This window comes from Pipistrellus hanaki (assembly GCF_964339955.1).
Source record: "Pipistrellus hanaki genome assembly, chromosome: 20".
In the NCBI taxonomy this organism is placed as follows: Eukaryota; Metazoa; Chordata; class Mammalia; order Chiroptera; family Vespertilionidae; genus Pipistrellus; species Pipistrellus hanaki.
In genome coordinates, this window is record NC_140522.1 from 8,619,426 (window position 1) to 8,645,023 (window position 25,598).

Consider the following 25,598-nt stretch of genomic DNA (forward strand, 5'->3'; position numbering starts at 1 on the left):
GAGGGATAGAGAGTTAGAAACATTGAGAGAGAAACATCGATCACCTGCCTCCTGCACACCTCCTACTGGGGATGTGCCTGCAACAAAGGTACATGCCCTTGACTGGAATTGAACCTGGGACCTTTCAGTCCTCAGGCCAATGCTCTATCCACTGAGCAAAACTAGTCAGAGCCTGAGCTGGAATTTTAAACTGCTTATGTAATAGTAGCCAAATAAATCCAGAGACATTAAAGCATGCAACTGACTGACAAGTTTCAGGGGGTCAGGGGTGGGCGGGAACAGATTAACCAAAGAACTTATATGTCTAACCCAGTGTTTCCCAAACTTCTCTCATGATGAGAATCACCTGGTGGAGTTGTTAAAACACAGATTCCTGAATCCCAACTAAGAAGTGCTAAACTAGAATTTTTGAGAACATATAGGTAAAATTGCATACCTAACTTAGTGCTCTGTATATAAAATCTGTCTTAGAGCACTAGTTAAGTATACAATTTTACCTAAGACAGATTTTATATACAGAGCACTAAGTTAGGTATGCAATTTTACCTATATGTTCTCAAAAATTCTAGTTTAGCACTTCTTAGTTGGGATCCAGGAATCTGTGTTTTAACAACTCCACCAGGTGATTCTCATCATGAGAGAAGTTTGGGAAACACTGGTAACCCATGGACACAGACAATAGTGCAGAGTAAGACTGGGGCGTGGGTGGGAGCAGAGTGCAGGGGGTCAATGGGGGGGCGGGGGACACCTATGATATTTTCAACAATAAAGATAAATAAATAAAAATTTAAAAAAGAAGAAGAGGCCACCTAGAGCCATTTCTTTTTAAAAATAATATATTGTTCTGAGGTCAAATGGATGTTCCTTTTCTGGGTCCCTCAGAGCACAGGCAGTGCTCTGTGGAGACCACACATCCTGGCATTGTTACTGAGTTACTTTCTCACTTACTGTAACTGTCCTGCACCCACCTAGCTAAAAGAAGCATGTGTCAATCATTTTACTTCTTATCCAATCCCAGAGGTTTCCCTGCTTTGCTCTCTCCTGCCTCCTTAGTCTATCACCTGAACTCGCTTGTCTCCTCTTTTGATGGGAATGTATAAACAGGTGCAAAACTGCCCATCTCCAGAGCATCCTTTCAAGCCCTTGAGATTCTTCTCCCAGCCATTGGGCATGGCTCAAACTCACAAGGAACTGGAAGACAAAGGGGAGCACTGGGATGAACTCAGAGAGCTCGAAAGCACCGAGGATGCTGGCTTCCCCTGCCCTCGATGACCAGAAAAGGGCTGCCCATTCTCAGGCACTAACCCTGTCTTGCTTTCACTCGATGCAATGATCTTAATAAAAAGAATGACCAGCTGAAACCGGTTTGGCTCAGTGGATAGAGCGTCGGTCTGAGGACTGAAAGGTCCCAGGTTCGATTCCAGTCAAAGGCATGTACCTTGGTTGTGGGCACATCCCCATTAGGGGGTGTGCAAGAGGCAGCTAATCAATCTTTCTCTCTCATTGATGTTTTAACTCTATCCCTCTTTCTTATTCTCTGTAAAAAAAAAAGTCAATAAAATATATATTTTAAAAATCATTTGAAATAATAACTCTGCACACGGCTGGTGTGGCTCAGTGGTTGAGCATCGACCTATGAACCAGGAGGTCACAGTTTGATTCTGGTCAGGGCACATGCCCGGGTTGTGGTCTCAATCCCCAGTAGGGGGGTGTGCAATATCATTGATATTCTTTCTCTTCTTCTTCCTTCCTCTCTAAAATCAATAAACAAATAAATTGGTAACTAGAAATGCTGAGTAAATTTCTCCAGGTCTGAAGCCTTGTAAGTGATATCTAGAGAAAAACTGCTAAACACATGAGCAGTGCCTGCCTGTGAGGTCAAGTTCATTTGAAACTGTATCGAGTGTCAGACAAGCCGAGCTATGGTGATGGTGGTAAGAACAGACTTTGCTTCATCCCCACACCACAAGCAACATTTCCTGGGTATTTCTCTCTCTCTCTCTCTCTCTCTCTCTCTCTCTCTCTCTCTCTCTCTCTCTCTCTCTCTCTCTCGAGAAAGAGAGAGAGAGAGAAACATGCCTAAAACAACCCCCAACTCCTTTTTCGGCCAATTGTCAGTGTTTGGAGTTTTTATTCCTTCCTAACAAACGATGAAAATGAAGGTCAAAGGCGTTTAGTAATTTCCTATGAGAAGTTTAGTTTGTACTTAAAATGACAATCTTCATAAATTAAGTAAACATCTAATTGCCATGCTGGGTACCCGAAACTAATATCACACTGAATGTCAGCTGCAATTAAAAAAAATAATAATAGGAAAACAAGCAATAAAGATAAAAATCATGTCAAGCTGAACTAACTTTCCATAATGTCCCCCTTTTCATCACAGATTATCTATGGGGAATTTCATGGGGCACAGAAACAACATTGAGATAGTTATCATTTGATTTCCCCCCCTAAAATGTGCTGCCAGCTTTCCAAATGAGAGCATCATAGTTATTTGATTTGCTCCAGTGGCAAGCTGCTAGGACTGCAGTCCTGAGACTCACCATCACTATTCTTAGAGGAGAACCCGGAGAGCCAGTCATAAAAGATATAAATGATACTCCACGGCCGAGAGGCTGATGCTCGGGCCGCATCCTGGTATTGTGGAGAAGAAAAGTGGCCTCATAATAAAATCACAGCAATATTACTTCTCTCTCGCCACAATATTTTCAATACTAATCTAAGCAATAAAAGTAATAGCAAGGCTAACTCCACTGGCGATATTAAATTGAAATAGCAAATTGCAAAGCCGGCGAAATTGTTATCAGAGGGATTGATCTACAATGGAACCAATATTTCAGGCCCGCAAATAAATGGTCAATAAAGGGATGCCACACTATTGCGCGAGCATTATGACGGTGATTTAGCAGAGATGGATTACTTAAAGAGATCTCGCCATCTTTCAGAGGCCGGGGCAGAACCCAAGGACCGAAAATGAAAATACACTTATTTTTATGTTCCAATGGACTTGAATTGTTCACAATACATTACTTAACTCATCCTAAAACAAACAAGCAAAAAGAAAAAGAAAAAACTAGACTCAATTTCAAGGGATGTTTATTTTATTGGAACCCGTGGAAATATTAGACCTTAGCCAGAAATATTGCTTCTCTGCACAAATGTAGTCAATATAGTTAAGAGAGATTTAGGAACAATCCTCATGTATTACAAACAAACTACAATTTTCTTGGATTCTATATTATATTAGGAAGCATAAAGACTACTTTTATAGACACTGAAAACATGAACAGAAATATAGGTATTTATTTGTCATCAATGTCTGTCATCTATCTATCTAATCTAATCTCTAATGTGCCTTGTAACTGTCCAGAGAAGCTACATTTTGCTGCTCTAATGAACCATTCCAAAAATCCTAGATGCTTAAAAACAACAACAATCTATTGATCTCCCACATTTTTAAAAAAATGTATTTTTATTAATTTCAGAGAGGAAGGAAGAGGGAAAGAGAAACATCAATGATGGGAGGAAAAATCATTGATGGGCTTCCTCCTGCATGCCTCACACTGGGGTTTGTGCTTCCATCCCAGGCTGGGGATTGAACCGTGACCTTCTGGTTCAAAGGTCAATGCTCAACCACTGAACCACACCAGTCAGGCCACTCTGTCCCTTTCATGATTCAACAAGAGCTTGTCTGTTTCTTTAACACGCAGCCAAACACATCCATGGACAATCAACCCATCTCTGGGAGGCTTATCTTTGCAACTTCGGGGCAAGTGTCTTCTTTGCAAGTAATTGCAATGCAAGCATCACCAAAGATAGCCTTGTTGGCACCCTTCCCAGCTACCCAGCAGCTGGCCACTCAGCCAACCAACATGCAACTTCTGTGGCAGTCAGGAGAGGCAAGGTTACGCAGTGACCACAAACCCAGATCCAACATAATCTGAATGTCTTGTAATTTTAAGACTGGATGTCAAACTATTAAAAAAAAACAAAAAAAAACAAAAACAAAAAACAATCTAACTTTTTGATACATAATTCTAGTGACAATTTTTAAAAATTACCTGACAAATAATTGGAAGTCAGGAAAAATAATTAGTATTGGTACTGGGTTCCGCCAGCCCACATTTACAATACTAAAATGCAAGAAACTCTGAGAAGCAAGCAAGGATTTATCATTCATTTGTCAAGCAAGCCCAAATTCTTGGGGAAACAAACCTTTCCCAAAGTACCAATAAGTAGGAATGTCATGTGATTTGCAGTGTTTGTATCACATGATCTTTCCAAACCCTGAAATAGTATATAAATTCTGTAACACACACTCCCCTAAGGTTTTGCATATGGCACTATGCACCTGCAATTCCTATATCACACGAAACCATGGGATACCATGTTCGGCTGCTCGTACATCGTACATAGTATGTTCACACACATTAAGACTCCCCATTGTAGTACATTGAGATTTGTACTCATGCAATAGGTGTTTACTGTCTTTCTCAACACCAGGAATTGAGTTGCAATTGTTAGTGTTACAACCCTCTGGATTCTAAAGACAATTATTTAGTGCGATAGCCTTTCATATAAGCAGTTATAACATCACATTTGGTAAACGCACATTTTTATCAATCAGACTTCCATTTCTATTATTATTCATGGCATATAGGAAAGAGTGGAAATGAACATGTCTAGGGAATTAGGTTAAAATATGGATGCCCGAAATCGGACCACTGATCCCGCATCTCCCTTGCTTGCTGATGAAGATAAATCATGCCTCGGAACACCTATAATTGTGTTGCTAGCACCGTGATAGAGATTGAATTTCATTTTCTTCCAGCCCACACCCATTACTCATGCAGTATCTACACACGCATAGGAAGCCACTATGAAACAGAGAGAAAACAGACCGAGTGGAAAAGGAATATTAAGTTGGATAGCCTAAATGATAAGCCAATATCTGAATTAATAAAATAAAAAAAAGTCCAGGGAACTTTAAGAACTATAAGGGAGACAATGCATTTAGCTTCAGTAGATTTTTTACTTCGCACAGAATTATCTGAAACATTTCCATGGATGAAATCTGGTTATCAGCTCCAAGGGAATAATGATATATCCTGACCTGAGCCGACATCCACAGAATTACATCACACCCACCTTTCTCCTTCCTTTTATCCCAATGTCAGCATAATATTGAAAATGTCTCAGCAAACTCTTCCCCTTCATAACTTTAATAAGGAGATCTGCCAGGTGCGACACTAGCAGGAGGCCCATAATGTATTTAAGTCTGGAAATGAGGCAATTATCTTTCCAGGTTCTGATTGGCTGCCTCTCCCTCTCGGAGCCGGGCTCTGAGCTGATTTCGCTGGTGGCTTTCCGAGTCACCCTTGCCCCCGCACCTGCTCATTTTATTAGCACAGCGACGCCTTGCCAGGGGTGAGAAGGGGATCTTGGTCGGAGAAGCCGTGACAGCTTGGTGCCCCCGTTCCTCCTATTGATTACATTTCCTGACAGTCACCTGGGGGAAGTTAACGACTAGCCAGGCAATTAACACCCCTGCAAAACCATACAGAAAACACAATTATATGGAGGACTTCCAGAGACTGTTTGTAAACTTAAACGCAATATTCCCAGGTTTCTGCACGGCTGTAGCAACTCACGTCTTGACATTCCTTCCTGTCTGCACCCTCAACCCGGTGTCTGTGCCTCACAGTGGGTGGCCCTTATTAAGGGTCGACTTCCTTATTTTAAAGGACCACAAAGAATCTGAGTTGTCATCAATCTAATGGAACATTCCCTGTGGAACCACCCAAGAAAAACGAGGTAAGGTCTGCCTTGCATATTGAAGTGAGTCATCTTTCTAGGGAAATGGATCTGCAGTGAGAGGTGCCTTATCTGATAGTAGTTGGTGATCAGGTTAAATTAAATGTTTGCTTTCTCCATGGCAGGCTCCACGAAGATACTGTGGAGCCAAACCACTGTGTCTTCCCTTCCACACTGGCCCCAAAACCCACATGACCTTGGGGAGGGTACTAGCCGTACTTATGACCCAGTTTTCCTGTTTGGTAAAGGGGAATAATGGGTTTGCAATGGCCAGTTTTATTAATGTGAACCTGAATCAGCACACCTAGTAGTTGGTGATATAATAGGCAATAATAAACACACACACACACACACACACAACAAAAATATCCAACTCGTAGCTGAGTTGCTTCTTGCATTCCGCGGTCCACAGCCTGGCTCCCATCCTGCTTGCTGTATATATTATGTCCGAGTTTTGAACTGAACTCTTAGAGTTTTAGCAAGAAAAATAGAGAATAATGCTGCTAAACCCTTTTGATGGTTTTCTTCACTATCACAAACCGACACTTAAAGGAAAAAGACTGAATCTCTGAGCTATCATTATCTGATCTGTCAGTTTTGTATTGGTAGGAAGTTGACTGAACTGGTATAGCAATCTTTCTCCTGATTCTAGGAGGATATAATGACAAATAGAAATAAGGAACACAGCCCTGCTGCTGTGGAGCATTGACCTATGAAAGAGGAGGTCATGTTTTGATTCCTGGTCAGGATACATGCCCAGGTTTAGGGTTCAATCCCTAGTAGGGGACATGCAGAAAGCAGCTGCTCAATGATTCTCTCTCATCTTTGATGATTCTCTTTCTCACTCTCCCAATATCAATAAAAATATTTTTTAAAGTAATGAACACATAACTGTCTCCTACATTTTTCTTACTGTCTTGAATTTCTATCATGCCATCTATTAGATGACAATAATCAAATTTAAACATCTGGACTTAAATATAGTTGTACCAAACTATATATATATATATATGCCTAAGCAACTGTTATGAGCAGTCAATGGAATGACCAGTCAACCGGTTGGTCACTTTGACACACATTGACTATCATGGGCAGACGATCAATGCAGGAACTGTCCCCTGGTGGTCAGTGTGCTCCCACAATCAACCTCCTTATATCAGCCAACCTCCTACAGTCCTTCCCCTTTGCTGGCCAGTCATGATGGGCCCTGATCTCTGGCCAGGTTGAGGGACTCCACTCATGAATGAATTCCTGCACTGGGCCTTTAGTATGTGAAAATGGAATTGGCCGAAACCGGTTTGGCTCAGTGGTGGAGCATCGGTCTGTGGACTGAAAGGTCCCAGGTTTGATTCCGGTCAAGGGTATGTACGTTGGTTGTGGGCACATCCCCAGTATGGGGTGTGCAAGAGGCAGGTGGTTGATGTTTCTCTCTCATCGACGTTTCTAGCTCTCTATCTCTCTCCCTTCCTCTCTGTAAAAAAAATCAATAAAATATATTTTTTTAAAAAAGAAAATGGAATTGATTGGAGATGTCTGATGAGTATAACATAATGTCTGGTCTACCAGTGAAAGAAATACCATTTAAAATCATTCAAAACTAAAAAATTTCTAATATATTGGTTGAATGCCTACTCTTTCCACAGACCCAAACAAACAAACAAACAAAACATGTTGTGACTTTAACACACTACAACAAGGAGATGCTGAAATTGTTGAGACTGGGCCAAAAGTTCAGACACCATGAATGGTTCTCATTTTCAAGCTCTGTCCCGAGTGCCTTTCCAAAAATATCCACATGCTATCCTCTGGCACCTGTAAATGTGATCTTAATTGAAAAGCACATCTTTGCAGACATGGTTAAGTTAAAAGTCTTGACCTTGACCAAGAATGACCTTGAACAAGATGGCCTTCAAAGTCCCTTCAGTGAGACTAAACCCTTAGACAGGTTTCTTTTGGAATACAGGTCCCTGATATGGTCTGAGTGTATTGCTCCCAAATTCAGATGTTGAAATTCTAACCCCCCAAGATGATGGCACCATGGTTGCTTATATAACAAATATCTAAGACTGAAGAAGTGATTCTTCACCAGACTCTGGATCTGCTGGTGCCTGAACTTGGACTTCATGAGAAATGAACTTCGCTTGTTTGTAAGCCACACTATGGAGGACATTTTTGCCAAGGCAGTCCCAGTGGATTAAGGCAGCCCTGGTTTCTCTTTACTGAGAGCATTTACTTGAGGAAACTTGCAATTGTAAATTCTTCCTCTGCCCTATCGAGATGTAAATCTTATCCCAGCAGTCTAGACAGGTTTATAACCCAGGAATGTCTTTCTCAAGGACCTGGGAGCCATCCCTGTGAAATATAACCATCAGGAAAGAGAAAGAGAGAATCTCTCACCCTCTGTGGGAAGATAAGAGCCCAACTAATCACCAATTAGCAGACAAAGATGACCTGGTAGCACTGGCTGACCCCCCACCCACACCACCACCACCCACCCCCAACCTCGTCCTCTGCTATTTTCCTCAGTTCACCCCAGCATTTAAAATTCCTCCCGCCACCTTTGTTGAAGCTGAATTGAGACCCATCTCTCTCTTCTATGTTAACAGTCTTAAATATAACCTTCCTTACCTTGCTAATTTATCTGTAGCAAGTTTTCTTTGACAACATTGGGTGATTAATCTGGTTTGTTGAAACAGGCTCTGAAGGCTATACCAGTGATCTCTTTTTTTTTAAATGCAACTTTTTAAAAAAATATATGTATTTTTTTATTTCAGAAAGGAAGTGATAGAAAGAGGTTGAAGCATCAATGATGGGAGCCACCATTCATTGGTTGTCTCCTGAACACACCCCTATTGGGGATCCAGCCCCCAACCTGGGTGTGTGCCCTGACCTGCTGGTTCACAGGTCAACACTCAACCACAGAGCCATGCTGGCCGATCTATCCCCATGGTCTTACAGTGGAGAGGTGGAGGGAGATGACAAGAGGAGGAGGAAGGTGACCTTGGAGACAGAGGTCAGAGTGATGGGGTCAGAAGTCAAGAAAAACCGGCAGCAACCAGAGCTGGAAACAGCAAGGACATTTTTCTCTCCTCTAGAACACCCAGAGGGAGGGATACCCATCCCGATTGACACCTTGATTTTCTACCTTTCCGGTTGTTTAAGCCACCAAGTTTGTGGTAATTTGTTACAGCGGCCCGATACTATTAAAGAGTGATCAAAAATCATTTTCATTTACATGTGTCCTTTCAGAATCATGATCATTAAGCTATTGTAAAAACTGTTAATTCCACTTAAAACAGTTTAGATCGAGACCGCTCTCTGATCAAAGCAACCCCATACAAGTACCATACGCTGACAACTGAGTGCTGTTTTCTTAACAAAAAGTAGCAGTAAACGAAAGCAGTCCTATTATTTTGTTTTAGCAGAAAATCTGGAGTGTTTTGTGTTTTTTTTTTTTCCTAAGTACTATTGTTAAATGATAGAATTGGGATAAGCCACTTAAGCACCTGCTTTTAAAGAGAGTGCCATTTAAGCAGACTCATCGGCTAGAGCCCTGGAATTACTAATGGAATTCACCAGTTTTAGAATAAATGGCTTCAGTATGGATTTTTGATAAGAAAACAGCTGCTCATCTAGAAGTAGTAGGTAGCTCCAGTCGGAAGGGCACGGGATCTGTCTGTTCGGGAAGATATGATATGCAGGGAACAGATGGTTAACATAAATAATTCAAAATAGCTTTCCAGTCGCTTCTCTGGGTAAGAACAACGTGTGGAGCTATGAGTACAAGGTTACTTGGAACTTCTCGGCATGCAAATGATTTGTTTCCCGCTCCAGACTCCCTTCCCATATGCAACTTAAAAGCAAAAGGAAAGACTTTATTATGTATGCGCTAGGTCTCTACAATCAACGCGGGCAACAACATCACAAATATCATAGCATCACAATGGCATGCTATGAGCAATCACTAATTCCAGATCTCTGATGCAGAGCAGTTGAGGCAAAGATGTAGAATATTTGAGGCTCACTTATCCCACAGATCGGTTCAATGACACCCAGAAATAATATCCAAATAAATAAAATGAACTTTTCATTGTATTTGATAGTTTACAATTATTTTTCTTTTTTAAAAAATATATTTTGTTGATTTTTTTACAGAGAGGAAGAGAGGGATAGAGAGTTAGAAACATCAATGAGAGAGAATAATCAATCAGCTGCCTCTTGCACACCCCTTACTGGGATGTGCTTGAAACCAAGGTACATACCCTTGACCAGAATTGAACCCGGGACCTTTCAGTCAGCAGGCCGACGCTCTATCCACTGAGCCAAACCGGTTTTGGCTACAATTATTTTTCAACATGATGTAGTAGGAGGTTAGACAGACAGGGCAGAGCAAGGATGATCGGCCAGGAACAGAAGGTCACCAGGTCAGACACCCCCAGGTGCCTAGCAACAGAAAGTCAATTGTAGAGTAGAACCAAACCCTTAAAGTGACCTCTCCTCCCCTAATTTATGCTGGTCAGGCAGTTTGACCCCACGTGACCTTCCCTCCCAAGAGATTACATCTATCCCAGTGGTCAGCAAACTCATTAGTCAACAGAGCCAACTACCAACAGAACAACGATTGAAATTTCTCTGGAGAGCCACATTTTTTAAACTTGAACTTCTTCTAACGCCACTTCTTCAACATAGACCCAGGCCTTGGTACGTATTTTGTGGAAGAGCCACCCTCAAGGCGCCAAAGAGCCGCATGTGGCTCAAGAGCCGCAGTTTGCCTACGAGGGCTCTAGGACCCAGTTATATCTCAGCTCCAGGCCCAGAGAAACAAGGAACCCGCCACAGTTGATAGCAGGCCCAGCTGCATGGAGTAAAGACCCCTGCCCCCCAACCAAGCAGTGGAAACCACAGCTTTGAAAGGACACACCTAGAAAGCTGCTGAATGTTCTATTGAGACCTTCCTCTGGGGTCCCCCTAAAATCCTCACCCACCTCCAGCCAGCACAGCACCAAGATTGCCGAACCCAAGTTTGGTCAGACCCCACCTGGTGCTCATCCACCACCTACATCATATGCTCCATCTCAACCCGAAGCTTTACGTTCCTGCTGAATATTTAAGTTGAACACTGAACTTTTTATGCATCATATTTAATTATCTGATTTTTCTTCTCTTCCCAAAAAAAAAGACGGAAAAATTAACAGTGGCGCAGGACCCTGGGCGGTCCGGGTCTGTCTCCTGCTCCAACAGCCTTTGGACCAGACAGACACAGGGACCCCCGCTTCTCCCAGCCTGGGGCCCCTCAATGCATCTCACCAGTCACCACCTTCACAGCCACCTCCCAGACCAGCCAACACACAGGTTTTCTTTCCGCCTGAACTCCTTACTGCAAATAACCACGCGCTCCCAAATTCCTCAGAATTATTCCTCCACCGAGGTGGAGGCTCCCTCACCCACCCAGCCTCCTTCCTCTGCGGGCCCCACACCCACCTCTCTGGGCTTCTGTTTCCACGAGACGATGTGGCTCTCCAGGCCGCTGGGGCCGCGTCCACTGAAGTTGGGGGAGAAGAAGCACCAGGGCCTGGGCACCTTAAAGACGCTAACCCAGTGCAGGGGCTGCATCCTCTTCCAGATGTGCACAGGCCTCCAGAGAGGAGTGGGCAAGAGTGGGCACAACTCAGGGCCACGGAAGCCGCCTTGGCCCTGGAGAGGAGCCAGACCCAGGCCCTTTTGTAGCTACAGGCTCTGGTTTTACCGCTGCAGACCCGCATCCCCGTGACTTCCTGCAGGTGAAGGTTGTCAGGAAGAGGGGCCACACCTGCCTCTTCTCTGCAGGCGGCCCCAGGCTGGGCTGGGCCAGTATCTCTTCCAAGGCCCCCCTCAAGTACAACCAGGAGCCTGTGGGGCCCAGAGGCCTTTGGGGGGCCCTTCTGCACCCCCTGGTGTCTTGTGTTTACCTGAGAAGCCCTCTCCCATGCACTGGACCAAATGAAACAAGAAAGCTTTTCAGGAAAGGAAGGAAGGAAGGAAGGAAGGAAGGAAGGAAGGAAGGAAGGAAGGGAGGGAGGGAGGGAGGGAGGGAAGGAGGGAGGGAAGGAAGAAAGGAAGAAAGGAAGAAAGGAAGAAAGGAAGAAAGGAAGAAAGGAAGAAAGGAAGAAAGAAAGATTTTCAGATTTTCCTTTGACTTCAAATTAGCCAATGTACCACACGTGGGAAGAATTGCTTTACTCAGCCCCATAGGAAGCTAGACACAGGCTCCAACTCCCAAGTTCAGCCATGGCCATAGCCCTTAAGGTGTGCTTCATAGCGCCCCTCTCCTGCTGAGGCAACGGTCTCCTCTTCCACATTTCATTCCCTCTGGTGTGACAATAGACCTTGCGACTTTGCCAATCACCTCATATTCACTGCAATCTGCTTGTCCTTAATCTACTGCTTTAAGGTTTTCCCTCTTCTTGTAACGGAAGTTCTTCAAAACATGGCTTTGCTATTTCCACTCAGTTATTCTTAAGTGGATGTTCAGTACACATGACCCACGTCTCTGTACTTGTCATTTGTTCTCAGTTTCTCAGACCCAATCATTTCATGTCAAGGAATTGTTGTTGGCCTTCGCCAAGAAGGAGATGAGCTTCTGCACTAGGTCCTGGGACTCTCATTCTCCCCTGTGACCCCTCTCTGCCATTCCCAGTCCCAGGTGCCTAAGTGCTCTAGACTCCAACCCCGTAAAGGAGAAATGGCCATCTACCACTGATGGCTGACCCCGACTCTGTCTTCCAACCGCAGTCATGCTCCTCTGCGGAGTGGATTCTGCTCCTTGAGGTCAGTGGCTGGCAAACTGCAGCTCAAGAGCCACATGCAGCTCTTTGGCCCCTTGAGTGTTTCTCTCCCACAGAATACCACGGCCTGGGCGAGTCTATCTTGAAGAAGTGGCGTTAGAAGAAGTTTAAGTTTAAAAAATTCGGGCTCTCAGAAGAAATGTCAACCGTTGTACTGCTGATATTTGGCTCTGTGGACTAATGAGTTTGCCGACCACTGGGTTAGGTTAACAAACACAATGGAAACACACTCACAGAGACCAGACTCACCACTCAGAGTCAGTCTGGGAAGGGGCCTGCAGGGCTGGATGAAAAGGTAAAAGGATTAAGGGGGGGGGGGGGGGGGAAGCCACACAAATAAAACAACAAAACAAACCTCATAGACACAGACAACACTATAGTGGTTCCAAGAGAGGAGGGGGGGGGGAGAGAGGTGGGAGAGTAGAAGGTAAAGAGAGAATCAATGGTGGTAGAAGGAGACTTGGTTTGGGGTGCAATGCAATATATGCAGATGATGGTTTATAGAACTATACACCTGAGACCTATCATCTTATTAACCAATGTCACCATAATGAATTCAACAATAAACAAATCAACAGGAGACGGATTAACAACAACAACGAAAGGCCACTGTGAAGCCACTGGCCTACCAGCAGCGCCCTGTCACTGTACTGTCATTAGTTAGGTGTGTCACCAGCTGAGGCATACAGCATTAGCCTTCTCCTGTACTATAAATCAAACTGCACCGATTGGCTGCCTCCTGAGCGCCCCCTACAGGGATGGAGCCTGCAACGCAGGCATGTTCCCTGACAGGGAACTGAACTGTGACCTCCTGGTTCATAGGCCGATGCTCAACCACTGTGCCACCACAGCTGGGCATGGTTATAATACTTTTCAATGCAGGGTAATTCATTAAAGAAAACATATGTGCCAAAACTGGTTTGGCTCAGTGGATAGAGCATCAGCCTGCAGACTGAAAGGTCCCGGGTTCGATTCCGGTCAAGGGCCTGTACCTTGGTTGCAGGCACATCCCCAGTAGGGGGTGCGCAAGAGGCAGCTGATCGATGATTCTCTCTCATTAATGTTTCTAACTCTCTATCCCCCTCTCTTCCTCTCTGTAAAAAAATCAATAAAATATCTTAAGCAAAAAAGAAAAAGAAAACATATGTATTCAAGAATGTTCTGCTTCATTGTAAACCTGTCTTGGGTTCTTTAAGGCAACATGGGATAGAGTTAGGATGAAAAGAGAGCAAAGAACACTTTTTAAGAGACACATGACAGAGGTATTTCTCTTTAAGAAAAAAAAAAAAATCGGTTTCTTACAACTTCAACTAACTAGATCCTTCTATGGCTCTCCACCCCCCAGGGAAGGATTTGCACGTCCTAGAATGTTCTCATCAAAGCTGACTCCGAATTTTTAAAAAACGCCGGGAAGTTCAAGCATTGTTTGAAAGGCTGAGCCGATGTACTTGCTCCTCGGAGACCTTCTTGATGGTAAATACCTTGTATTTCAGCTGAGAATTTCCAAATGTGAGCATGCATTTTAACACGAAGGAAGAGAGCGGGAAAGGGAAAAACGATCACGGAGAGAAACTCAGGACACGCTGGTGTTTCGTCTCTGGCAGCTAGTGGCACATTTTGGAATGAATTTTAAACTGAGACACCGGTGGACATTTTGCACAGAAATAAGAATATCCCATCAGAAGTAGCTGAATTTATTGCAAATTGCCATTTATCATGCACACTAGGCTTGAGGGCATTTAAATAGAATTGTTAATTATATTACATGAAAAAAAACCTTTTTTTGGGAAAAAAAAAAAAAACCACCTTAAAATGCTTGGGCATACAGATATCATTTCAGTTTGGTATAAATTCGAAATAAAACTGAATGTTATTTTGGGCAGAAGAATCAAGTGTACCAAGTGAATTGCTAAAATCGATATGGAGCCTGAGCTGGTGTTGCTCAATGGATAGAGTGCCGGCCTGCGGACTGGAGGGTCCCAAGTTCGATTCCTATCAAGGGCATGTACCCAGATTGCAGACACATCCTCAGTATGTGCAGGAGGCAGCTGATTGATGTTTCTCTCTCATCGATGTTTCTAACTCTCCCTTTCCTTTCTTCTCTGTAAAAAAAATCAATAAAATCAATCAATCAATCAATCAATAAATTAAATAAATTAAATCGATATGGAATTTTTTTTCTGATTCCTGGGAAACTGTAGTGTGCCTTGGGACTGGGTTCTACTATCGGCCCTCTTCTGCCAAAATCAACAAATCAATAAACAAATGAAAGCCAATGAGTAATAAGAAACCGAAAAAGACTTTATTTTTAATCCATGGTGGAACTGGATTCCAAAAAAACTCAGAGTGCAACAAAGGCAGAAATGTTAAAACAAAGGGAATGTCAGCATTTACTTGAGAGAAAAGTATGTGTGTGTGTGTGTGTTTGAGTGTATATGTGAGTGTGTGAGAGTGTGTGTTTCTGTGTGTGTGTGCGTGTGTGAGTGTGTGTGTGTATGTGAGTGTGTGTGTGAGTGTGTGTTTCTGTGTGTGTGTGTGTCTGTGTATGTGTGAGAGAGAGAAAATAAAAATAAAAAAGAGGGGATCTGACTTACCAGCAGACTATGTGAAAAAATCTTTAAAAAACATTTTTAATCAAGTTTTATTGTTCTGCTGTGGGAGTATTTGAGTATTCCCTTTATTTTTATTTTATTATTTTATTTTATTTCAGAGAGGAAGGAAGAGGAAGAGAAACATCAATGATGAGAGAGAATCATTGATCTACTGCCTCCTACATGCTCCACCACTGGGGATCAATCCAGCAATCCGGTCACATGCCCTGACCAATAATTTAACCAGGACTTCCTGGTTCATGGGTCAACCCTCAACCACTGAGCCACACCAGCTGGGCTATTTAAAAAAAAATTTTTTTTTAATCATAACTCAATGTGTCTGAACAATATGACACAGCTGCCAAAAGTTAATTGATTCTTAGTCTGCATAATATATAGAATAAAGACAATTGTTTTCTGTAGCATTAAAGAATCCCCATTAATAGCACTATGTTTTATTAAGTTTTGAATTCCACTGAAAAACCAAAATTATTCCAAAAGCATTACAAGGTAGGTCAATGGGTTAGAAATAAGGGTCACCTGAGAGAGTGGGAATATGGGATTTGTTAACACACACAAAGGGAAGGTGGGAGAATTATGCAAACACCTGAAGGCTGCCCCCTGGAGGAGGGAGTGGACATTGCATGCATATGGAGAAGACAACCACATATTGGACAAAGGTTAGAGCCACAAATATTTTAGCACCCGGCAACATCATGCTACTTTTGCATGAAAAGTGAGGAATAAATACAATTTCAAAATAAACAAGAGTCATCTCTGTCTCTCTCTTATTTTTAATTAATCCTCACCTGGGAACATTTTTCCATTGATTTTTAGAGAGAGTGGAAGAGAGAGGGAGAGTCAGAGAGAAACATCAATGTGAGAGAGACACATCGATTGGTTGCCTCCTGCACACACCATGACCAGGGATGGGGAACCTCCAACCAATGTACTGTCCTTGATCGGAATCGAACCCAAGACCCTGAAGTCTACAGACTGATGCTCTATCCACTGAGCCACACCAGCCAGGGCAAGAGTCACCTTCTAAGAACAGGGCTCCAATTCCTGCTCCTGGGCTTTGTGGTCACAGAGCTCCCATCCCTGCAAACAGGAGTGAAATAACCAGCTCCACTCTGTGTAGAGCAGAGGGTTCACCACACCAGGCAGGAGGTTGGACAAACTGGACACGAGGGCCCCTGTTTTATGAGGTGAGACACAGACACGTCCTGGAGCTCCCGCGGTGCTTGGGGACACTGGTCTTGCTCCTCTGTGTGTGTGTTATCCTGCAGAGCCAGGGCGACAAATGTGGCCAACCTTCCAGAGAGATATTTGCTCGGAGTTCACAGAGCACAGCTCCCTGACGATCTGACATAACGCCGCACATTTGTTTAGCTGCCAATTAACTTCCAGATCTTTCCACTCACACTCAGTCAGCTCCTTACACGAGGTGCTGACTGCTGCCAGCAGAAGAGCTGTTTCCTTCTCAGGGCTCGCTGCTAAGTCACACTAGCAAGATAGCAAACATGAAAGGAGACTCTCTGTGACTGGCCCGTTAGCCACGTGGCGGATGCTATATGCATGCTGTTGTCTGTGTCAGTGTGTCATATATGCACGCATGTAAACATGCTCTGAATATATAGTATTAGTCATTAATCTCCCTTCACCATAGTTCAGTGGTCGGCAAACTCATTAGTCAACAGAGCCAAATATCAACAGTACAACAACTGAAATATCTTTTGAGGGCCAATTTTTTAAAACTTAAACTTCTTCTAATGCCACTTCTTCATAATAAACTAGCCCAGGCCGTGGTATTTTGTGGAAGAGCCACACTCAAGGGGCCAAAGAGCCGCATGTGGCTGGCAAGCCGTAGTTTGCCAACCACTGCCATAGTTTGTCTACATTAAAAACAAAACAAACAAACAAACAAACAAACAAAAAACCCTGACATTAAAACACAGAAATAAAAATAAAACACTGAATAAAGTCCCATTTATGTAAGTTTGGTGATACTGAATCAAAGTGATGAATGATTTGTTTTCAACTAACCTTGACAGTTGACCAAATTATGGATTGGAATACCAATCAGCTCTGATAGCATTAAAACAAACATCTATAGAGAGACAACTTTTCTCAATAAATACATTCAAAGTAATGGAAAAAGCACTATATGTAATCAATCGCCTTATTATTCATGCTCTTCAGATCCGAGCAATAGAAAAAAAAAGATTTCCACCCCCCTTATTCCCCCACATTCCTTAGCTAAAGACCAAACAAAACAATAACAGGTAAAGTATTTTTGGTTCTTGTGCTTCCACTTTGAATATGCCAGTTGAAAAGATCAAGCACAGCTGTGCATATGTTTGATCCCATTCATCAATCAATCAACATATATTGTGATGTACAATGTGCCTACTAAATAGAGAGCAGTTTACTAGTTTTCATGTAATGATAAAATGAAATACTCTGGCCTGGCCGGTGTGGCTCAGTGGTTGAGTGTCGACCTATGAACCAGGAGGTCAAGGTTCAATTCCAGGTCAGGGCACAAGCCTGAGTTGTGAGCTTCATCCCCAGTAGGGGACATGCAGGAGGCAGCCAGTCAGTGACTCTCTCTCATCTTTGATGTTTCTAACTCTCTCTCCCTCTACCTTCCTCTCTGAAATTAGTAAAATTAAGTAAAAATAAAAAATAAATATGCTGTTTTCTGCCCTCAAGAAAACATTCAACCCTTTACAGGTATTTGGGACATCGGCCCTGATCTGGGAATGGAAATACATTAGGCAAAGAGGAGAGGTAGTAGATAGCGTTTAGCAGAAATCCCATTGGGAGCTAAATCATGAATCCTTGCATAAGACACCTGCCTGACTTTTCAGCCATCTTTGTTCAGATGATGTTAGGAAATTAATTGAAATACAGGATAAAATTTGGTGATGGCAAAGGTGATATTCATAATACATTAAATAGGATACAACCAGGCATTGATGAATTAGAGCAGACACACTGACCAATGAGAGCAAACAGAAATGAAAACCAAATTGGTTTTGATATATTAGTATGAAAGCTGAACATTGCCTTGTGCTGGGAATACCTGTAAATTTCAGTAGAGCCACTGAGCAGATTATCACAGTAAATTAAAACTTACATAGATATTTCGAGAATCTTCTTTGGAGATTTGTATTATTTAAAGCTTATATTCTTTTTAAAAAAAATATTATATTTTACTGATTTTTTACAGACAGGAAGGGAGAGGGATAGAGAGTTAGAAACACCGATTAGAGAGAAACATCGATCAGCTGCCTCCCACACCCCCCCCACTGGGAACGTGCCCGCAACCAAGGTATATGTTTTTGACCAGAATCGAACTTGGGACCTTTCAGTTCACAGGCCTGGGCTCTATCCACTGAGCCAAACCGGTTAGGGCTAAAGCTCACTACTATATTCTAATTACCAATTCCCATATTAGCATGTGATGGCCAAAGACCTTCACTCATGAGGATGCAATATTACTAGTATATGTGGTGGTTAATTTCGAATTGAACTTAGTTCCTCTAAGCTAAATAAGGTATCTGAATAACAAATGAGATAGCAGACGTTTTAAGAGATTAAATGACTTATGAATGAGCACATGGCTTGCTACTAATAAAGTTTGTTTATCTTATGCTCAACTACTTAGTTTTGACAAAATGATGGCTACAGTGGGTTGAATGTGTCTCTACATTGCCTTTCCCAGACTATGAAACTACAGATACCAAGACTAAATCACATATTCCCACCTAAGATCACATGGTGAGATGGCATAGAATATGATGTTTTTAGTTGCCTGTTTCTGAAAAAACAATACTGGCTGGCACATTGGCTGTCCACCAATATTCTAGGTCATCTTCTCTTCCAGGCACACCGCAAAATGGCACCTCTCTGTCTACTTTGAAATGAGACTTGAACATAGAAAGTGCTGGTAATAAATTCCTGGCAAGTCAAGTAAGAGCCAGCAGTGACTTCCTGCTTTCTTTCTACTGCCTTCATTCCCGAATCATCCCAGAAAGAACATTTCTTCAGCCTGAATCTAGATGAGAACAGGGCAATGCAGACTCCCGTTCACCTGTGTGGACTTGTGTCTGAGCAAGAAATGAATGGAGTTTATATCTGAGATGCCAGGGGAGTTTGCTATTACAGCACTGCCAAGCTGATCTTGGCTTAAGATAGCAATGGGGGCTGGAAATAGAGTGTGTGTGTGTGTTTGGGGTGGGGAGGGAGGGGACTGTGCTGAGGAAAGCTAAGACTTTGATGTGGTGGATGGTGGGTGTGTCCAGGACCCTCTAGCAGAGGCTGGCATGAGGGCAATCCTCCTTGTGTGGAAGTAGCTAGTCAAACTGTTGTCTGTGGTCACTGGGGAATGAAGATTGTGTGCCCAGCGAATTCACAGAACCAGGGAAGGTGTCAGAAAACTCAGGGACCATTGGAAAAATCCAGTGAGGTATCAGAGATATCACACAATCAATTCTTATATTGACGAAAGCAACAAGATGACACACCGGTGAGCTCAAAAGCAAGCTCGGTCCCAATGCCGAAAACACCCAGAAAGACACACAGCACCAGATGTGATTTCAAATGAAATACCAAATAACCATCAATGAAAGCAACCCCGTGACCATTTGGAAGAAGAAGAAGAAAATGTAAGGAAAATCCATCCCAAGAATGTAAAAGTTATGCTGAGAGGCAGTTTTGGTTCTTACAAGGGTATTTCTTGGATCACATGACCTCACACATCTAGAGGAAATGATGAACAACATAAACTGATGAACACAAAGGGGCCTAGAGAAAGACAAGCAGAGATCAGACTCTCAAACCTCAGAGGGAAAGTAGGGGACGGTGGGGGGTAAGGGGCCGAGATCATCCAAAGGACTTGTGTGCATGCCTATGGGCCTGGCCAGTGGCCATGGACAAAAGGGGGTTGGGGGAGCACATTTGGGGAGGGGTTTGGGATGGGAATGGGGGGATGAGGACAATTATGTGATACCATAATCAATAAAATTAAAAAAAAAAAAAGAATGTAATAGTTCTTCCAAACAGGCAACATGGTCTTTCCAGCTCAGCAGTTCCTTGGGCAAAATGGCAACGAGGCATTAAAACCCGGGTCTTACCTGACTCCTCAAAGTCACTGTTGTAGGCTTTCCAGGTCTCGGTGATCCGAAGCAGATTGTCTTCCATGGCTTGAATGTCCATGGAGGGGCAGTTGCATTCTGGGAATCTGGGGCCACACTGGCACCAGCAGTCATTGTCCTTGCAGATGAACTCGCCCTCGGAGTTGCAGGCGATGTAGCTCAGGGCTGCCTGGACAAAACGCTCTTGCAGGTAGTCAGGGAGCAGTGCCTGCAGGCCTTAAAGAACAAACATGGCAGACAGGTTTGCTTTGATGAAGAAAAAAGAGCTTATACATATTTACAACTAGAGGCCCCGTGCATGTAGGGTCCCTGGGCCTGGCCAGTGGTAAGGACTCATCTGGGCCTTCCATCATTCCGTGCTGCCCCCCTGGTGGTCAGCGCACATCGTAGCGAGTGATTGAGGGGACATTATGCATATTGGCCATATATATATATATGTATATATATATAGCCAAAAAGGTAAAAAACAACAACAAAAAAAAAACAAAAAAAAAAACCTAAGTATATGGAGATATGGATTCATGTATGTTGAACACCATCCCTGGAAAATAATATCTAACACCACAAAATCGCAAATATTTATAACTCTTTGCACCTATGCTGGCTCCGTGCACTGTGCAAGAATCCCAGTAATTACAGATGTGCTCTATCCTTCAGACTATCTGATTTTGTGTTTTGAACTTATTTGATGGGCTCTCTGGCTTATTTGATGAGTTCGGTTATTTTTCGCCGAAACCGGTTTGGCTCAGTGCATAGAGCGTCGGCCTGTGGACTGAAAGGTCCCGGGTTAGATTCCAGTCAGGGGCATGTACCTTGGTTGTGGGCACATCCCCAGTGGGGGGTATGCAGGAGGCAGCTGATCGATGTTTCTCTCTCATCAATGTTTCTAACTCTCTATTCCTCTCTCTTCCTCTCTGTAAAAAAAAAATCAATAAAATATATTTTTAAAAATTGATCTTAAAAAAAAAAAAAAAGAGAGAGAGAATGTTTGGTTATTTTTCCCTCATGTAGAATCTACATTGCAGGTAGAGCCTGTGTACCCTTGAAAAGGAAGGCAGGTGTTTATTCTGCACAGCTTGATTTCTAACAGTTTTCAGTACTTTTTTTGTGTTGTTGTTGTTGCTGTTGTTTGTTAGTCCTCCCCCGAGGATATTTTCTATTGATTTTTAGAGATGGTGGAAAGGAGGGGGAAAGACAGAGAGAGAAACATCGATGTGAGAGAGACACATTGATTGGTTACCTCTTGTTAGCACCCCAGGGTCAGGGATCCAGCCTACAACCTATTTGCCCTTGACCAGAATCAAACTCGGGAACCTTCTGTCCAGGACTCATGCTCTGTCCACTGAGCAACACTGGCTAGACCAAACAGGAGGCAGCCTATCAATGATTCTCTCTCATCCCGTTTTAAACTCTCTCTCCCTCTCTCTTTCTCTCTAAAATGAATAAAAAGTATTTTTTAAGAATATAGTTTCAATTTCAGCATTTATTGCTACATAGGAAAATTTAATAAGAAGCCTAAACATTCAAACTAATCAGTAGGTGAAAATAAACATAACAGTAAGGGAAAATTTGACCAATACATAGTTCTTATTTACTGTAAAACTGGATTTTTACATTTACATTTCCTTTATTAAAAAAAAAGTCAAGGTTTGACCCTGAATCTTTATCTATGAGGTACGTTTAAAGAATTAGCATTGAGAGAAAAAATGCATTTTGATGTAAAACCGAATATGTAAATACAGTTCTGAGTTATGCAACTACAGAAGGCAGACCAGAAAAGAACAACTCAGAATTACTCCTTTGATCAGTCGGCAGGAGTTAGACAATGTGCCAACGCCAAGTCTTTCCTGGACTTATTCAAACTAGTACATGTTTATTCATAACCTTTCCTTGCCTGAATGAAGGAGTAATGTGCATACACAGGAGCATTTCAGAAACAATCGAGGCTTGTTAAAAGTTATTATTTTTTAAAACCCTCTATTAAATTATTTCAAATAGGAAAAGATGGCAAATCACTAGCATTATCACAAAATCTATCTTTATAGTGGAAAGATATAAATATCAAGATGCATTCTCAAGTACATTCCTATATGTGGGAAGATAAATGTAGCCACAACAGCCATATATATTTATATTTAAAATGTCAACAGTTCATATTATACCATAAATAGGTTTACAACTTTTACAGAATCTACAAAAAACACACAAAGCTGCCTGGTCAGCATCGTCAGTGGTTGAGCGTTGAGCTGTGAACCAGGAGGTCACTGTTTGATTACCAGTCGGGGACCATGCCTGGGTTTCAGGCTCGATGCCCAGAAGGGAGTGTGCAGGAGGCAGCCAATGAATGATTGTCATCATTGACGTTTCTATCTCTCTCCCTCCCTCTCCCTTCCTCTCTGAAATCAATAAAAATATATTATTTTTTAAAAAAAAGAAAAAAACACAAAACTCAGGCAGACCTATGAAAAAAGTGCTACAGTGAGAACTATAAGGAAGTAAAATACTACCATGAAAAATTTTCAATCGCTACAGATCATTTAAGAAGTACAGTGAATTTTGACATTTCCTTCATCTTGACTACAATGCTCGTATCTGCTCAAAATGTAGGAAGCTGGCCTTTTAGGAGAATTTTAAAAGCCCAGCACTGCACACAGGGCTGATAACGCAAAGAAGAAAGTCATCGCGATGGGATAGTTGCCATGGAGGCCCATGTAGAGGGAACGTTACTTACATACCTTGCAACTGAATCTTATTCTCAGGACTCTGGACCAGAACGGAGCTGACAGAATCTAGGTTGTCATAGTTACTGCAGCCCAGGGGACCCGTCCGTGTTTCTGTTACCTGTCCAAAAAAAAAAAAAAAACACACACACACCAACTTTATTATGTAAGTCAGACTTGACCATGCTCTCTGGGTTCAATGGAGTTGTCCAGAAGGACAGTATCATGGGGCAGGAAACATCACTGAATGGTCCAGGATCTGATCCCCAGCAACCATCCACCCTTCCGGACACAAAGCAGGCAGGTGACTCCCTTTGTCTTTCGTCCCACTTTCTTCCCTTGGGAATCAAGGATGCCTGCTTTGGTCAAAAGCATCCCTCACAGAAGGTCATCGGTTTTACCCAAGCTATGACAAGGGCATGCTCCTTTAGGTACAGAGCAAGTTTTGACTCATATTAAGAATTGTTTTTTGCCGAACCGGTTTGGCTCAGTGGATAGAGTGTTGGCCTGTAGACTGAAAGGCCTCAGGTTCGATTCCGGTCAAGGGCATGTACATTGGTTGCAGGGGATGTGCAGGAGGCAGCTGATAGATGTTTCTCTCTCATCGATGTTTCTAACCTTCTATCCCTCTCCCTTCCTCTCTGTAAAAAAAATCAATAAAATATTTTTTAAAAGAATTGTTTTTTGTTGGTTCATTTTTTTCTCAATAAATCAGAACTATCGACCAGGCTACTATCTAAAAACTGACTTAAGTATTTTATTCTTCTGCTTAAAAATCCACAAATATCCCCTCTTTTATAGTGACAACAAAGTCTAAACTCTCCTGCACGGCTTCCACTTACCCTGTTACCCCCATGGCAATCAGGAACTATTTTAAACGTCCATTAAATGGTTGGAGCAGGTTCAAGGAACATTGACAATGTCAACCATATTTTAAATCATGATATTAACTGTGTATTAAGCATCAAGTGCAATGCTTCTTATTGTGTGGGGATGAAAGGAACTTTATCTCTTGCACTTTTAAAAAATATATTTTGTTGATTTTTTACAGAGAGGAAGAAGAGAGGAATAGAGAGTTAGAAACAGACATGAGAGAGAATCATCGATCAGCTGCCTCTTGTACACCCCCTACTGGGGATGTGCCCACAACCAAGGTATATGACCTTGACCAGAATCGAACCTGAACCTTTCAGTCCCCAGGCCGATGCTCTATCCACTGAGCCAAACTGGTTTTGGCAAGTTCTTGCATTTTTCACTTGAGGACTCACAGCATTTGTGGTATTTCAATACCTTACACATTTATCTTTTTTTTTTTTTAAATATATTTTATTGATTTTACACAGAGAGGAATTGAGAAGGACAGAGAGCTAGAAACAGCGGTGAGAGAAAATCAGCGACCAGCTGCCTCTTCCACACCCCCCACTGGGGATGTGCCCCCAACCAAGGCACATGCCCTTGACCAGAATCGAACCCAGGACCCTTCAGTCTGCAGGCCGACGCTCTATCCAATGAGCCAAACCAGTCCCGGCATTACGCATTTATCTTATCATAAAATCTTCTTTACATTTCATTGTGGCAATGATAAAATGATTCTGCAATCCTCTTTTTACATTAACTTTACTTATTTAACTGTAAGCTTCCTATTCAGAATTACACAGAGCACCTGGCACACAGTAGGCATTCAAAAATTAGTAACTATTTCCTTTTTAGTTAGAACTCTTTATTTCAAAACAATTCTGATGTCTACTTATTAAACTTTTTTTTTACGGAAATTTCTAAGAAAATACTGCAGGGCCAGCCTATGTACATTTCTAAACCTCACCTGGCCTCACCATTCATACATGAACTAGGTCTCTAGAGCCCAGGGAGGCTGGCCAGCCCACAGGGTGTCATGTAAGGACATGAGAGCTGGACCTGGGACCTGAACCTCCGACTCATAAGTCAAATGCCCATTCAGAAATCACACTGGTTTTCTAACCTCCAGACCTCAGTGTTTGAAACTTTACTTGCCTTGATCAATCTAATGCATTCTCATTCTCTCTCTCTCTCTCTCTCTCTCTCTCTCTCTCTCTCTCTCTCTCATCTCTCTCTCCCCTCCCCCCATAATGCAATAAAGTTACAATAAAGCACAATTTAATTGGCCTAAATTGCTCTACAAGTCTATTAGAATGGAGTTCTATCTGGGGTCATTGTCATGAACAATAAATAGTGCTATAAATGTCTTGTGCCTATACTTTGAAGACCAAATGAGCTGGCTTTTATTCCGAGTATTAATTTATTAGTGCTCTGAAGTAAAGATTCCCACCCATTTTTATATTACTCTACATTAGACTTCTGAAAAAGTCAAACATGTGTTGATTAGTTCCTATTATATCCTAAAGCAGTATGCTTGTTTCTGCTCCTAGGGATGTAGGATCTTTTACAATTGCATCTACTTAAAGCTATTGAACTAACAAAAGTTTTAGAAAATATTGATACTAAAATATA

At 42.4% G+C, this 25,598-nt stretch overlaps 1 protein-coding gene across 3 annotated transcripts in view; it reads right to left on the reverse strand.

The window, feature by feature from the left end:
* BRINP3 (BMP/retinoic acid inducible neural specific 3) overlaps positions 1 to 25,598 on the reverse strand; it is a 170,946-nt gene that overhangs the window by 36,573 nt on the left and 108,775 nt on the right. For all 3 annotated transcript variants that reach the window (XM_084868877.1, XM_084868878.1, XM_084868879.1), the window contains exons 5-6: positions 23,127 to 23,232; positions 20,371 to 20,607 (exon numbers count right to left, since the gene is read on the reverse strand). In XM_084868877.1, coding sequence (XP_084725003.1) covers positions 20,371 to 20,607; positions 23,127 to 23,232 — 343 coding nt within the window. The remainder of the gene's footprint in view (positions 1 to 20,370; positions 20,608 to 23,126; positions 23,233 to 25,598) is intronic.